Source organism: Penaeus chinensis, chromosome 8 (assembly GCF_019202785.1).
Source record: "Penaeus chinensis breed Huanghai No. 1 chromosome 8, ASM1920278v2, whole genome shotgun sequence".
Taxonomy (NCBI): Eukaryota; Metazoa; Arthropoda; class Malacostraca; order Decapoda; family Penaeidae; genus Penaeus; species Penaeus chinensis.
Window position 1 is genome coordinate 39,701,203 of NC_061826.1, and position 16,149 is coordinate 39,717,351.

Below are 16,149 nucleotides of genomic sequence, written 5' to 3' on the forward strand. Positions count from 1 at the left end.
TTGTTGTTAATATTACTATTTAATAATATTGTAATTATATTCTCATCATTATCATCACTGTTACCATTTCAATAATCCAAACATTTCAATAATAATCTCATTTTTATGTAAGTAAAATTATATACGCAGAACTTATATTCCTATAATTCAGTGCATAGTTAAATCAAATCAGTCAATTTAGAATGGAATGACTCAAATGGATTATCTTCCGTTATCTTCCTTAAATGACGTGAAAAAGGGTGTTAAAACAGGGGAAGAAAACATATGACGTCACGCCACGAACGTCCCATTTCCGGTGAAAAATCGTATAAAATGAATTGTTGTTGTTGTGACTATCAGAAGCCACTCGTCGCTCCTAATAACAATAAAGAAGACTACGGTGTTTAACTTGTAAAAAGAAGAGAAAGAAAAAAAAGTTTGAAAATGCCGGGCCAAAGGAAGTTCTTCGTGATCGGGAACTGGAAGATGAACGTAGACAAAGCCCGGATCGACAACATTGTCAAGTTCATGTCGGCGGCCTCGTTGGACCCGAACACAGGTCAGTACCACACATTTGCTTCGGTTCGTGTTAGGATTAAAGTGAGTTGGTCAAGCAGAAATAATTCGTTAAAGAAACTGAGTTCGCGATGCCTATACAAACATGATACTAATTTTCTTAACTCAAACAGAGGCCGTGGTTGGCTGCCCTTCCTGCTACCTGTCATACGCCCGCCAGAGACTCCCTGACGAGATCGCTGTCGCCGCACAGAACTGTTACAAGGTAAGCTGTCCTTTTCCGAAATATAACAGAAATGACGATTACATAAAAATCTAGCCTAAGGAATAAAACTGAAAACTTGTATTCTGAACTGTCATATGACAAAAATCTTATTCTATTATTTTTTTGAACAGGTTGCCCACGGTAACTTCAGCGGCGAGATTTCTCCCGCCATGATCCTGGACTCCGGCTGCGAGTGGGTCATCCTGGGTCACCCTGAGCGAAGGACCATCTTCAAGGAGTCCGACCAACTCATCGCCGAGAAGGTCGCACACGCGCAGCAGGCTGGCATCAAGGTGAGCCTTTTTCTCGCTCTCTCTCGTTCTTAATTTTATCGAATGAGACAGACATTGGAGTTTTATTCTTTAGTGTGTAAAATCTAACTTGCCTTCTGTCCATCATCAGATAATCGCGTGTTTGTGCGAGACGTCGGAGGATCGCGAGAAGGGTCGCACGGAGGATGTCCTGTTGGGCCAGATGAAGTCCCTCGCCGCCAGCATCAGCGACTGGTCTGGTGTGGTGATCGCCTTCGAGGCTCTGTGGGCCAGTAATACCGGCGTCCTGGCCACAGCTGCGCAGGTGCAAGAGGCCTTGGCCAACATTCGAGAGTGGCTGCGTGCCAACGTGAGCGAGAAGGTGGCCAACAGCACCAGAATCATCTACGCAGGTTCCGTTTCGTCGAGCAACTGTCGAGAGCTGGCTCAGCTGGAGGACCTGGACGGCTTCCTGGTGGGGAGCGCGGCCCTCAGACCCGACATCGTCGACATCATCAACGCTCGACGACCCGACGTGTCCAGCCTCATCGCGCACTTCGACCGACCCAGCGGCCGACGCGCCTGACGCGGGCAGCAGTCACTCCTAATTTACGTTGTTTTATCGTTCTGCTTATTTATTGTAATAAATATAGAAAATGTTTCTAATTTCACCGACAATTTCATGTGTTTCAAGTTATCCTCATCATAAAAGTCAAATAAATTACATAAAACAAAGAACAAAGTAAAGACGCAAAGGCAGTAGTGACAAAAGTGAATGATGATAACATTAACTAAAGGGACGACTTTGATGCTGCAACAATATTGTTGCAATGTTAACACAATATGTTTTATTGTGTGATACTTAGGAAAAGTAACAAATGTTACCATTTCACTGATTAACAAAATGATTGTAAATTAACAATCAGTTAGCGTTGTCTTATACAAGCAAATCTCAGAAATTTCACACAATCATCATCGTGTTAAAATCAATAATATTCTGAAGCAGTGATGTTAGATTTAGTTCGTAAATTGTGATCACACAAATCTTCTTCCCTGGAGTCGTTGGGAAGCCCGAAAACCTTAGCAAGAGATAGACGAAGGTCCTTAGTCACATCCTGTTTATTACATGGAGGCCCAAGTTATGTGGTTTGCATGAACCTTGGCTACGAAACTACATGGGAACGTATACACAGAAAGAGTACGTTAAGATTATAATTCCATGTACGATAAATGTATCACCGATTTGGAGAGAAATTTCGGAGCTACAGAAAACGATAGTGATATTAATGATAATAAGAATGATAATAATAGTAATACTAATGATAATGGTAATGATGAAAATGATAACAACACCACCAATAACAACGATAATTATGATAATGATAATGGTAATAGTAATAATAGTAATAACCATAATAGAAATGATAATGATGGCGATAATGATAATAATAATAATAATAATAACAATAATGATAATAGCAATGATAATTATCATTGCTCTTATCATTACCATCATTATTTGCATATTGTAGTACCCCTGTGCCCCCCCCCTTCCTTAGATCCGCCATCTCTACTGTATAGAGCCTTCCGTATGCCATTCACTGTGTACCTTCTGTTTTCAAAAAGGTCACTGACTATAACAATTTTTATTTTCATTGTTCAGTTGCTCCAACAGAAATAAAACGTTTTTCGAGTTTATTCTTTGTACTGCCATATCGCATTCGGGATTATCAAATGTGAAGGAATTGATCTTTAAGAAGTCTTGTTTAGAGTTTGATCGAGAGGAGTCCTTTTTTTAATTAACCAGGGATTTGGATGTCTGTTGAAAGTCTGACTTGTATGTGTTTACAGCACAAGGTGTTCAAAATTCTCACTTTCAGGTTGAAGGTTTAGTACAAGCGAAGAGAGAAGAAGAACGGGGAGGAAAGAGAGAGAGAGCAATAAAAGAGACAGAGAAGGAGAGAGAGAGAGGGAAGGTTATGCTAGTCTTTCCCGGAACAATGGACTTTTCTTAAAGGCGAGAACCGCATAATTTTATTTACAAATCTAGAATATAGATTTATAGACATGCTATTGTGTGCACGCTACAAACTACAAACGTACACATGCGTATTTAAATTCATTATTGTGTCACCATCCTATGCATGACCTTGCACGCGCATGTATGACTGACTTGCCTTTCCCGTCGTGTGTTTTTGTTTACCAGCGTAGACACTTGTATACAGACAGGATCACGCGCGAATTTACATTAGTATGTATATACACATATATGTGTGTGTGTGTGTTTGTACATACACATGCATATATATATATATATGAATGTGTGTAAATATATATGTATATATATGCAAATATATATGAAAACATTTATATCTATCTATCTATATATGTATCTATCTATATATATATGTATGTGTGTGTTTATATATATATATAGAGAGAGATAAATAGATAGATATAGATATGCATATATATCCGCATCAACCATTCCTTTACTATTATACATTTATATAAGCATAGGTATCCTGAACAAAGGCACTTGGATTCAGGAACGGTTCGTGGCTTAAATCACGGGGGTGTAGCTTCAGATTTTTTTTAGACATTACTCTAATATTGTGTAAAACGAAACAGAAATCTAATATGCATATATATTTTTTTCTGGTTATCACGTAAACACTACCTTCCACAGGGTAACAAGATCGGAACTGCGTCAGCGACAGTGCTCTCTCTCCCACGCCGGCCCGCTTCTCCCGCGACGGCGTCACTGGCTCAGCGGAGTACACAGTTTCATTCAAGGATTCTTGAAGTTTTTCATGAATGGAATGGCTACTGACATTAAGCTTAGGGATTATTGATAATGTTTGTCAATATAATGTAAACGTGTAAGGGAATAATGAGAGAGAATGAATCATTGTGCTGTATGTTATTGAGTGAAAACTGGGAGTGCTGGAGTTCCCACAGAGCCTACAGACAAACCGGCACTGGTCGACCGGCCCTCGACCCAGGTCCTGAATGAGTCACCCGGAGAACTTTTTCCATGGCGTGCTTTGACGGGAAGCAATTTCAAGAAATAGATCTGGTCGTGTGAACGTGGCATATATGTTTTTGTAAATAAATGAATTGCCAACTATAGTGCACAGTCACCCATTCTGTGAAGCCATTATAATATTCCTTAAAAACACATTTCTGTATTCACACTGACTTTTATTTCATTATTAGAGTTCCGTGAGTTTTCTTGTTACTTGGTAATGATACACTGTTCGTCTGTTTATATATCCACAATTGTATATACATACATATATAAATATGTGTGTGTGTGTGTATACACACATGTAAGCACACACTTTGCAAGATATGATCGCCAATAGAGATTCACAAACTAGATGTTATTACATATTATGATGAAGGTATCACATGGGCCCTCTCCTGACTGCTCTACCGTCTACCCTTTCACTCCTCCGTTCATCACGTATCTTTGTATATTTCATGCAAGAGGGTTGGCAGATAAGGCTTATTTTCCATACTCATACTTCCCCGAGAGTCACAATGTACTTTGTATTGTGAGTAGTATCTCTTGTAAGACTAGGATTCACAGAGCCATCAAAGCAAAAATAAAGCATTTGTAAAGAAACAGTACTCTTCTTCAGAAGGAATACGTTCACGGTTTCTAGAAGCACCGTCACTGATGACGTCAGATCAGTGACAAGAATGACGTCACGAAAGGTGATTTTCACATATGTGTGTGTATATGTATATACACATACGCGTGTGTGTGTGTGTGTGTATATTTGTGCGTGTGTGCGTATGTATGTGTATATCCATTTATCTATATCTATATCTATCTATTTATCTGTGTCTATATATGTATATAGACAGATATACATACACCCACACACACATTACACACGCACACACACACATATAAATAAATTTATATATATATATATGTGTGTGTGTGTGTGTGTGTGTGTGTATGTGTGTATTCATCTATCTACATCTATATCTATCTATTTATCTATGTCTATATTATATGTAGACAAATATATATACACCCGCATACACATACACACGCAGACACATTGTATCCATCCATCCGTCTATCTATATCTATATATCTATGTCTCTATATATCTATTATATATGTATATATATACATACACACATACACGCATATATATATATATATATATATATATATATATATATATATATATATATATACATGCATGTATATACGTACCCATATGAGGGATCTCTGACCACGTAATCAGCCAAGTTCCCGTCAAAAACGTGACTCTAATGAATGACGTCACGAAAGCTTTCTTCTTCGAACCTCCAGCCAGCCTGACTGGAGGTGATCACGTGCTGCAATAAGCGAATGATCCCATTATATGTGTGTGTATCATTGCAAAGCATTGGATTAACCATACATATAGAGCGGGAGCCCAGAGGGGTCAGCCTAGCTAAAAAGGTTACCAATTCTAACCCACATAGCAATGGTCCTTGTGCTTGCCCATGCATGAAAATTGAAGTCTGCCGGGCCTGCAGTGGTGGACAAGGTCGTGAGGTCATATCAAAGTTGTAGCCCCATAGCATTTATTAAGGCCCAGACTTTGGGTCTGATCTGAACATCACAGCAGAGATGACAGAATGGTCGCACATGACTCCGATTGACAAGACAAACAACTTATATTCCGACAACATTTGGCTAATGTTTTATACTTGGCCATAAAAAAACAAACAAACGTTCTTGGAGCTTCCGGTATCCTGGGTTGAGCTCGAGTTTCACTGGGAACGGTTCGTCTGTTTGTTTGTTGATTGGCATTTTCTGTGTTTGTGTCCGTGCTCAATTTTCTTTTTAATTCTCTTTCTTTCTCTGTCTCTCTCTCCCTCTTTCTCTTTCCCTTCCTATCTCACTCTCTCTCTCGCTCTCTGATGGAAAGAGAGTCTCTCTCTTTCCCTTTCTCTCATTCGCTCTCAGTCTCTCTCTCTTTATGTATGCATATATATGTATATATATATGTTGTTCTCCCACATTAAATAATAAGGAAAATGCAAGAGAGGAAAACTGCATTTTTTCTTTCACTTCTTAGGATTTTATGAATCCTCAAACCGTGACTCACAGACTACTGAACTTGACAACAAAGGCATCGTGGAAATTCGGCAGCTCTTAATATAAATAAGTTTTCATCAATCCATGCTTTTCTGGCTATTAACACGGACCTTATGTTAAGAAATCGTATAAGATATATTACATACATAGTGTATGCCCAAGATGAAAGATAAGAATGTGTATACGTATATATATATATATATATATATATTATATATACACATATTAACAAAACCAAAAAAGTGTAATATTATAATAATTGCAATCATCCCTATTGTTATTGTTAATATTGTTGTTGGTATAATTATTAATATTTTTATTATCATCATTATCGGTATCATTATCATTATTGTTACTATTATTAGCATTACTATTAATATAATTATTATTATCATTATTTCCATTATTGTCATCATCCTTATTGTTATTATCATCATTATTATTATAATAATACTAGCTATCATTATTATCATTAATATCATCATCATCATTATTATTAACAATATCATTATCATTATTATTATCACTTTCATTATTGTTGTTATTGTTATTATCATTATTATTATTATTATCGTCATCATCATAATTGTAATTGATATTATGATTATGATTATCACCATCATTACCATTGCTATATTATCTTTGCTATCATTATTATCATCATCAGTCATTATTATTCTCATCATTAGCATTACTCTTCTATCAATAGTTGTAGTAATAATTATTATTATTGTTGTCAGTATTACTATTTATAATATTATAATTATATTCTCATCATAATCATCAATGTTATCATTTCAGTAATCCATACATTTCAATAATAATCTCAATTTTATGTAAGTAAAATCATATACGCAGAACTTATATTCCTATAATCAGTGCATAGTTAAATAAAATCAGTCAATTTAGAATGGAATGAGTCAAATAGATTATTCTATTTAAAAATCGTTATCTTCCTTATATGACGTGAAAAAAGGGTGTTTAAAACAGGGGAAGGAAGAAAACATATGACGTCACGCCACGAACGTCCCATTTCCGGTGAAAAATCGTTTAAATGAATTGTTGTTGTTGTGACTATCAGAAGCCACTCGTCGTTCCTGATAACAAGAGCTAAGGAAGACTGCGGTGTTTAACTTGTAAAAAGAAGAGAAAGAAAAAAAAGTTTGAAAATGTCAGGCCAAAGGAAGTTCTTCGTGATCGGGAACTGGAAGATGAACGTAGACAAAGCCCGGATCGACCACATTGTCAAGTTCATGTCGGCGGCCTCGTTGGACCCGAACACAGGTCAGTACCACACATTTGCTTCGGTTCGTGTTAGGATTAAAGTGAGTTGGTCAAGCAGAAATAATTCGTTAAAGAAACTGAGTTCGCGATGCCTATACAAACATGATACTAATTTTCTTAACTCAAACAGAGGCCGTGGTTGGCTGCCCTTCCTGCTACCTGTCATACGCCCGCCAGAGACTCCCTGACGAGATCGCTGTCGCCGCACAGAACTGTTACAAGGTAAGCTGTCCTTTTCCGAAATATAACAGAAATGACGATTACATAAAAAATATAGTCTAAAGAATAAAACTGAAAACTTGTATTCTGAACTGTCATATGACAAAAATCTTATTCTATTATTTTTTTGAACAGGTTGCCCACGGTAACTTCAGCGGTGAGATTTCTCCCGCCATGATCCTGGACTCCGGCTGCGAGTGGGTCATCCTGGGTCACCCTGAGCGAAGGACCATCTTCAACGAGTCCGACCAACTCATCGCCGAGAAGGTCGTACACGCGCAGCAGGCTGGCATCAAGGTGAGCCTTTTCCTCGCTCTCTCTCGTCCTTAATGTTATCAAATGACTCGAATGAGATATGAATTGGAGTTTTATTCTTTAGTGTGTACAAATCTAACTTGCCTTCTGTCCATCATCAGATAATCGCGTGTTTGTGCGAGACGTCGGAGGATCGCGAGAAGGGTTGCACGGAGGATGTCCTATTGGGCCAGATGAAGTCCCTCGCCGCCAGCATCAGCGACTGGTCTGGTGTGGTGATCGCCTTCGAGGCTCTGTGGGCCAGTAATACCGGCGTCCTGGCCACAGCTGCGCAGGTGCAGGAGGCCTTGGCCAACATTCGAGAGTGGCTGCGTGCCAACGTGAGCGAGAAGGTGGCCAACAGCACCAGAATCATCTACGCAGGTTCCGTTTCGTCGAGCAACTGTCGAGAGCTGGCTCAGCTAGAGGACCTGGACGGCTTCCTGGTGGGGAGCGCGGCCCTTAGACCCGACATCGTCGACATCATCAACGCTCGACGACCCGACGTGTCCAGCCTCATCGCGCACTTCGACCGACCCAGCGGCCGACTCGCCTGACGCGGGCAGCAGTCACTCCTAATTTACGTTGTTTATCGTTCTGCTTATTTATTGTAATAAATATAGAAAATGTTTCTAATTTCACCGACAATTTCATGTGTTTCAAGTTATCCTCATCATAAAAGTCAAATAAATTACATAAAACAAAGAACAAAGTAAAGACGCAAAGGCAGTAGTGACAAAAGTGAATGATGATAACATCAACTAAAGGGACGATTTTGATGCTGCAACAATATTGTTGCAATGTTAACACAATATGTTTAATTATGTGATACTTAGGAAAAGTAACAAATGTTACCATTTCACTGATTAACAAAATGATTGTAAATTAACAATCAGTTAGCGTTGTCTTATACAAGCAAATCTCAGAAATTTCACACAATCATCATCGTGTTAAAATCAATAATATTCTGAAGCAGTGATGTTAGATTTAGTTCGTAAATTGTGATCACACAAATCTTCTTCCCTGGAGTCGTTGGGAAGCCCGAAAACCTTAGCAAGAGATAGACGAAGGTCCTTAGTCACATCCTGTTTATTACATGGAGGCCCAAGTTATGTGGTTTGCATGTACCTTGGCTACGAAACTACATGGGAACGTATACACAGAAAGAGTACGTTAAGGTTATAATTCCATGTACGATAAATGTATCACCGATTTGGAGAGAAATTTCGGAGCTACAGAAAACGATAGTGATATTAATGATAGTGAGAATGATAATAATAGTAATACTAATGATAATGGTAATGATGAAAATGATAACAACACCACCATCAATAACAACGATAATTATGATAATGATAATGGTAATAGTAATAATAGTAATAACCATAATAGAAATGATAATGATGGCGATAATGATAATAATAATAATAATAATAATAACAATAATGATAATAGCAATGATAATTATCATTGCTCTTATCATTACCATCATTATTTGCATATTTTAGTACCCCTGTGCCCCCCCCCCCACCTTCCTTAGATCCGCCATCTCTACTGTATAGAGCCTTCCGTATGCCATTCACTGTGTACCTTCTGTTTTCAAAAAGGTCACTGACTATAACAATTTTTATTTTCATTGTTCAGTTGCTCCAACAGAAATAAAACGTTTTTCGAGTTTATTCTTTGTACTGCCATATCGCATTCGGGATTATCAAATGTGAAGGAATTGATCTTTAAGAGGTCTTGTTTAGAGTTTGATCGAGAGGAGTCCCTTCTTTAATTAACCAGGGATTTGGATGTCTGTTGAAAGTCTCACTTGTATGTGTTTACAGCACAAGGTGTTCAAAATTCTCACTTTCAGGTTGAAGGTTTAGTACAAGCGAAGAGAGAAGAAGAACGGGGAGGAAAGAGAGAGAGAGCAATAAAAGAGAGAGAGAAGGAGAGAGAGAGAGGGAAGGTTATGCTAGTCTTTCCCGGAACAATGGACTTCTCTCAAAGGCGAGAACCGCATAATTTTATTTACAAATCTAAAATATAGATTTATAGACATGCTATTGTGTGCACGCTACAAACTACAAACGTACACATGCGTATTTACATTCATTATTGTGTCACCATCCTCTGCATGACCTTGCACGCGCATGTACGACTGACTTGCCTTTCCCGTCGTGTGTTTTTGTTTACCAGCGTAGACACTTGTATACAGGCAGGATCACGCGCGAATTTACATTAGTATATATATACATATATATAAATATATATATATATATATATGTGTGTGTGTGTGTGTGTGTTTGTACATACACATGCATATATATGTTTGTGTGTAAATATATATGTATATATATGCAAATATATATAAATACATTTATATCTATCTATCTATATATGTATCTATCTATATATATATGTATGTGTGTTTATATATATAGAGAGAGAGAGATAAATAGATAGATATAGATGTGCATGTATATCCGCATCAACCATTCCTTTACTATTATACATCTATATAAGCATAGGTATGCTAAACAAAGGCACTTGAATGCAGGAACGGTTTGTGGTTTAAATCACGGGGGTGTAGCTTCAGATTTTTGTTGACATTACTCTAATATTGTGTAAAACGAAACAGAAATCTAATATGCATATATATTTTTTCTAGTCATCACGTCAACACTACCTTCCACAGGGTAACAAGATCGGAACTGCGTCAGCGACGGTGCTCTCTCTCCCACGCCGGCCCGCTTCTCCCGCGACGGCGTCACTGGCTCAGCGGAGTACTCGGTTTCATTCAAGGATTCTTGAAGTTTTTCATGAATGGAATGGCTACTGACATTAAGCTTAGGGATTATTGATAATGTTTGTCAATATAATGTAAACGTGTAAGGGAATAATGAGAGAGAATGAATCATTGTGCTGTATGTTATTGAGTGAAAACTGGGAGTGCTGGAGTTCCCACAGAGCCTACAGACAAACCGGCACTGGTCGACCGGCCCTCGACCCAGGTCCTGAATGAGTCACCCGGAGAACTTTTTCCATGGCGTGCTTTGACGGGAAGCAATTTCAAGAAATAGATCTGGTCGTGTGAACGTGGCATATATGTTTTTGTAAATAAATTAATTGCCACCTATAGTGCACAGTCACCCATTCTGTGAAGCCATTGCAATATTCCTTAAAAAAACACAATTCTGTATTCACACTGACTTTTATTTCATTATTAGAGTTCCGTGAGTTTTCTTGTTACTTGGTAATGATACATTGTTCGTCTGTTTATATATCCACAATTGTATATACATACATATATAAATATGTGTGTGTGTGTGTGTATACACACATGTAAGCACACACTTTGCAAGATATGATCGCCAATAGAGATTCACAAACTAGATGTTATTACATATTATGATGAAGGTGTCACATGGGCCCTCTCCTGACTGCTCTACCGTCTACCCTTTCACTCCTCCGTTTCATCACGTGTCTTTGTATATTTCATGCAAGAGGGTTGGCAGATAAGGCTTATTTTCCATACTCATACTTCCCCGAGAGTCACAATGTACTTTGTATTGTGAGTAGTATCTCTTGTAAGACTAGGATTCACAGAGCCATCAAAGCAAAAATAAAGCATTTGTAAAGAAACAGTACTCTTCTTCAGAAGGAATACGTTCACGGTTTCTAGAAGCACCGTCACTGATGACGTCAGATCAGTGACAAGAATGACATCACGAAAGGTGATTTTCACATATGTGTGTGTGTGTGTTTATATATATACAAATATATACACATATATACGTGTGTATATATATATGTATATATACACATACGCGTGTGTGTGTGTATATATGTGTGTGTGTGTGTGCGTATGTATGTGTGTATCCATCTCTCTGTATCTATATCTATCTATTTATCTGTGTCGATATATGTATATAGACAGATATACATACACCCACACACATATACACACACACACATATATAAATATATATATATATATATGTGTGTGTGTGTGTGTGTGTGTTTGTGTGTGTGTATCCATCTCTCTGTATCTATATCTATCTATTTATCTATGTCTATATATGTATATAGAAAGATATATATATACACCCGCACACACATACACTCGCACACACATTATACCCATCCATCCATCTATATATATCTATCTTTCTATGTCTCTTTCTCTCTTTATATATGTATATATATACATACACACATACACACATACATATATATGCATGTATATACGTACCCATGTGAGTGATCTCTGACCACGTAATCAGCCAAGTTCCCGTCAAAAACGTGACTCTAATGAATGACGTCACGAAAGCTTTCTTCTTCGAACCTCCAGTCAGCCTGACTGGAGGTGATCACGTGCTGCAATAAGCGAATGATCCCATTATATGTGTGTGTGTATCCTTGCAAAGCATTGGAGTAACCATACATATGAATGGAGGGTCAAAGACAAAAACAAAATCCCTGAATAATGATACATGGAGTTCTATAAGCCTCCAGAGCAGACATGCGATTCACAAACGCACATTCACTTGTGCTTTTCCTGCGACTTCTGCTCCCTTTGGATTTCTGTATTTTTCTGTTTGTTGTTTTCGTTTGGGGGGGGGGGGGGATTTCAACCACATTCCCGATAGGGCTTGTTCTCTTTCTTTCTTTCTTTTCTCTTTTTTTGTTAGTTTTACGTGATCTAATCCATGAGTTGCTTGTGTTTTTTATGATCTTTATATACTTATTGCAGTATAAAAACAGTGGGTGTGTAAACATATCTTTATTGTTTTAGTTGCACAAAAATAAATACTATCATAATAAATAGTGTTGTCACTGCATTAACAAATCAAGGAGACATGAATCCAAGACTTTTTTACACCTAAATCTTCTCCAGGAGTCAGCCCAAAACGTCGTAGAAATCCCTTCAAATGTGTCGTTTCAGACTGCGCGTCGTGATCTTTAAACTCGTGACGTCATTCCTGTTCGACCCTCGATAGGCTGGCCGAAGGTGACAGAGCGACAGAATTGGCGAATAATGTCATAGAAATGCAGTGGTTATATGACCGAATATTCGTCGCTGAACTGTCATGGCAGTTACTGACACACAATGTATACATATATACACACAAACACACACATATATATACACTTTCCCTTCGTCGTTATATATGTATAGGTATATGTTTATATATGTCAATTTATTTATCTATCTGCTTATCTACTTTTCAGTATATCTGTCCTTCAATCTATCTATTAAATAACCTATCTATCAATTAGTCAATATAAATACACATTTATTTTATCTACCCACACGCACACACACACATACGTCTATAAATATTTATTTATCACTGGTATTAATGGAGTGGCCAGTCATATAAATGAAGAAAAAGAGAATAATGGTGAAAAATAGTTTTTTTGGTAATTCTGGTGCGTTTAAACTTTTATGTATATACATGTTAATACATGATATCAATATATAGCACTGAGATTTAAGTAAACAACAGACTTGTAAACATATCTTTATTTCTAAAATATAGTTGCAGTGTCTAAAAATACTTTCACAATAAATAATGTCGGTACTTCATTACCAAATAGCAAGGACTTATAAATACATAGACCTATTTACAAGTAATCCTCCTGTAGTGGAGTCTGCGTACGACGGCACTGAGAGCAGACCATTCAAATGTATCGTTTCGGACTGCGCGTCGTCGCCGCCAGCCTCCTCGCGCATTCTTGCTGACGAAGCTGCTGGATCAGCTGGGCGGTCGACCTGAGGGCCTCGTGCGTCGCCCAGAGGGACGAGCGAGACACTCGCGACGAAGTGATTGCGGGGACGATGTCGGGTCTGAGGGTCGCGCTCCCCACCAGGAAGCCGTCCAGGTCCTCCAGCTGAGCCAGCTCTCGACAGTTGCTCGACGAAACGGAACCTGCGTAGATGATTCTGGTGCTGTTGGCCACCTTCTCGCTCACGTTGGCACGCAGCCACTCTCGAATGTTGGCCAAGGCCTCCTGCACCTGCGCAGCTGTGGCCAGGACGCCGGTATTGCTGGCCCACAGAGCCTCGAAGGCGATCACCACACCAGACCAGTCGCTGATGCTGGCGGCGAGGGACTTCATCTGGCCCAACAGGACATCCTCCGTGCGACCCTTCTCGCGATCCTCCGACGTCTCGCACAAACACGCAATTATCTGATAATAGACAGAAGGCAAGTTAGATAATTCGTACACACTTCGAAAATTTCTATATCATTCGAGTCCCTTGATAACAAGCCATTAAGAGTAAGAGAAAGCGCATAATAATGCAAATTAGGTTACGTATACATAATACTAACAGTGAAATACATATATTTTTTACTGTCTTTTGGTACCACCTATACTACAGATTTATTCGTAGTGCCAATGCATTTTGCAAGTTTGTCAAATGGAATATGATTATAATAGAACTTTAGACAAACTGATTTACTCTCACCTTCCTGTCCTCCCGCTGAGCCTCGACAATCGCTTCCTTCGGCTGAGAATCCGAGCTGCCGAACGAAGACCCGCCCACTACTTCCCAGTGGCAGTCGCAGTTCCTGCAGAAGGCTTCCTCAGCCTCATGACCATCAGGAACAGTCGTGCCGATCTCGACAGGAAGATGCTGGCGAGCATACGATAGGAACGAAGAGCAACTCTCTCTCGTACTCGCTGTGGAAGAAACATTTCACAGATAGAGCTTTAGAGCCTTTGTCATCATTGACTGATTGGCTATTTAGCAATAAATGTACTTCGTAGCTATCTCCTAATCTTGATTTTAAACCCAGCAAACATCTTCAATAATAGAGGCATAATCTGCGCTTCTGACCTGCGCTCGAGTCCGCTTGTGACGTCCAGCTGCCCGCAACCAGGAACTTCCTCTTGCCCGACATCTCGGTTCGTCGGCGGAGAGTCATTGGGAAACGTTCTTGCTGGCCACTGAGGCGAGGACTATCAACCGTTCTCTGGGCGACGCGAGTTTTATACTTGCCCATAAAAAAACAAACAAACGTTCTTGGAGCTTCCGGTATCCTGGATTGAGTTCGAGTTTCGCTGGGAACGGTTCGTCTGTTTGTTTGTTGATTGGCATTTTCTGTATGTGTCCGTGCTCAATTGTCTTTTTAATTCTCTTTCTTTCTCTGTCTCTCTCTCTCCCTCTTTCTCTTTCCCTCCCTATCTCACTCTCTCTCTCGCTCTCTGATGGAAAGAGAGTCTCTCTCTTTCCCTTTCTCTCATTCGCTCTCAGTCTCTCTCTCTCTATGTATGTATATATATGTATATATATATATGTTGTTCTCCCACATTAAATAATAAGGAAAATGCAAGAGAGGAAAACTGCATTTTTTCTTTCACTTCTTAGGATTTTATGAATCCTCAAACCGTGACTCACAGACTACTGAACTTGACAACAAAGGCATCGTGGAAATTCGGCAGCTCTTAATATAAAAAAGTCTTCATCAATCCATGCTTTTCTGGCTATTAACACGGACTTTATGTTAAGAAGTCGTATAAGATAAATTACATACATAGTGTATGCTCAAGATAAAAGATAAGAATTTGTATACGTATATATATATATATATATATATATATTATATATACACATATTAACAAAACCAAAAAAGTGTAATATTATAATAATTGCAATCATCCCTATTGTTATTGTTAATATTGTTGTTGGTATAATTATTAATATTTTTATTATCATCATTATCGGTATCATTATCATTATTGTTACTATTATTAGCATTACTATTAATATAATTATTATTATCATTATTTCCATTATTGTCATCATCCTTATTGTTATTATCATCATTATTATTATAATAATACTAGCTATCATTATTATCATTAATATCATCATCATCATTATTATTAACAATATCATTATCATTATTATTATCACTTTCATTATTGTTGTTATTGTTATTATCATTATTATTATTATTATCGTCATCATCATAATTGTAATTGATATTATGATTATGATTATCACCATCATTACCATTGCTATATTATCTTTGCTATCATTATTATCATCATCAGTCATTATTATTCTCATCATTAGCATTACTCTTCTATCAATAGTTGTAGTAATAATTATTATTATTGTTGTCAGTATTACTATTTATAATATTATAATTATATTCTCATCATAATCATCAATGTTATCATTTCAGTAATCCATACATTTCAATAATAATCTCAATTTTATG

At 37.9% G+C, this 16,149-nt stretch overlaps 3 protein-coding genes across 3 annotated transcripts; 2 read left to right on the forward strand and 1 right to left on the reverse strand.

Moving 5' to 3' along the window:
• Positions 1-328: 328 nt before the first annotated feature.
• Positions 329-1,689, forward strand: LOC125028105 (triosephosphate isomerase-like). Its single transcript, XM_047617437.1, has 4 exons — positions 329-538; positions 669-760; positions 892-1,053; positions 1,163-1,689. The coding sequence occupies exons 1-4, from the start codon at positions 424-426 to the stop codon at positions 1,595-1,597; spliced, it is 804 nt and encodes a 267-aa protein (XP_047473393.1). The 5' UTR covers positions 329-423; the 3' UTR covers positions 1,598-1,689.
• A 5,469-nt stretch (positions 1,690-7,158) lies between these two features.
• On the forward strand, positions 7,159-8,571 carry LOC125028118 (triosephosphate isomerase-like). The gene is made up of 4 exons (XM_047617459.1): positions 7,159-7,408; positions 7,539-7,630; positions 7,763-7,924; positions 8,044-8,571. The coding sequence occupies exons 1-4, from the start codon at positions 7,294-7,296 to the stop codon at positions 8,476-8,478; spliced, it is 804 nt and encodes a 267-aa protein (XP_047473415.1). The 5' UTR covers positions 7,159-7,293; the 3' UTR covers positions 8,479-8,571.
• Positions 8,572-13,424: 4,853 nt separating this feature from the next.
• On the reverse strand, positions 13,425-15,153 carry LOC125028233 (triosephosphate isomerase-like). The gene is made up of 3 exons (XM_047617638.1): positions 14,760-15,153; positions 14,388-14,602; positions 13,425-14,107 (listed from the first exon to the last, which is right to left on the reverse strand). The coding sequence occupies exons 1-3, from the start codon at positions 14,923-14,925 to the stop codon at positions 13,598-13,600; spliced, it is 891 nt and encodes a 296-aa protein (XP_047473594.1). The 5' UTR covers positions 14,926-15,153; the 3' UTR covers positions 13,425-13,597.
• Between the last annotated feature and the right edge of the window lie 996 nt (positions 15,154-16,149).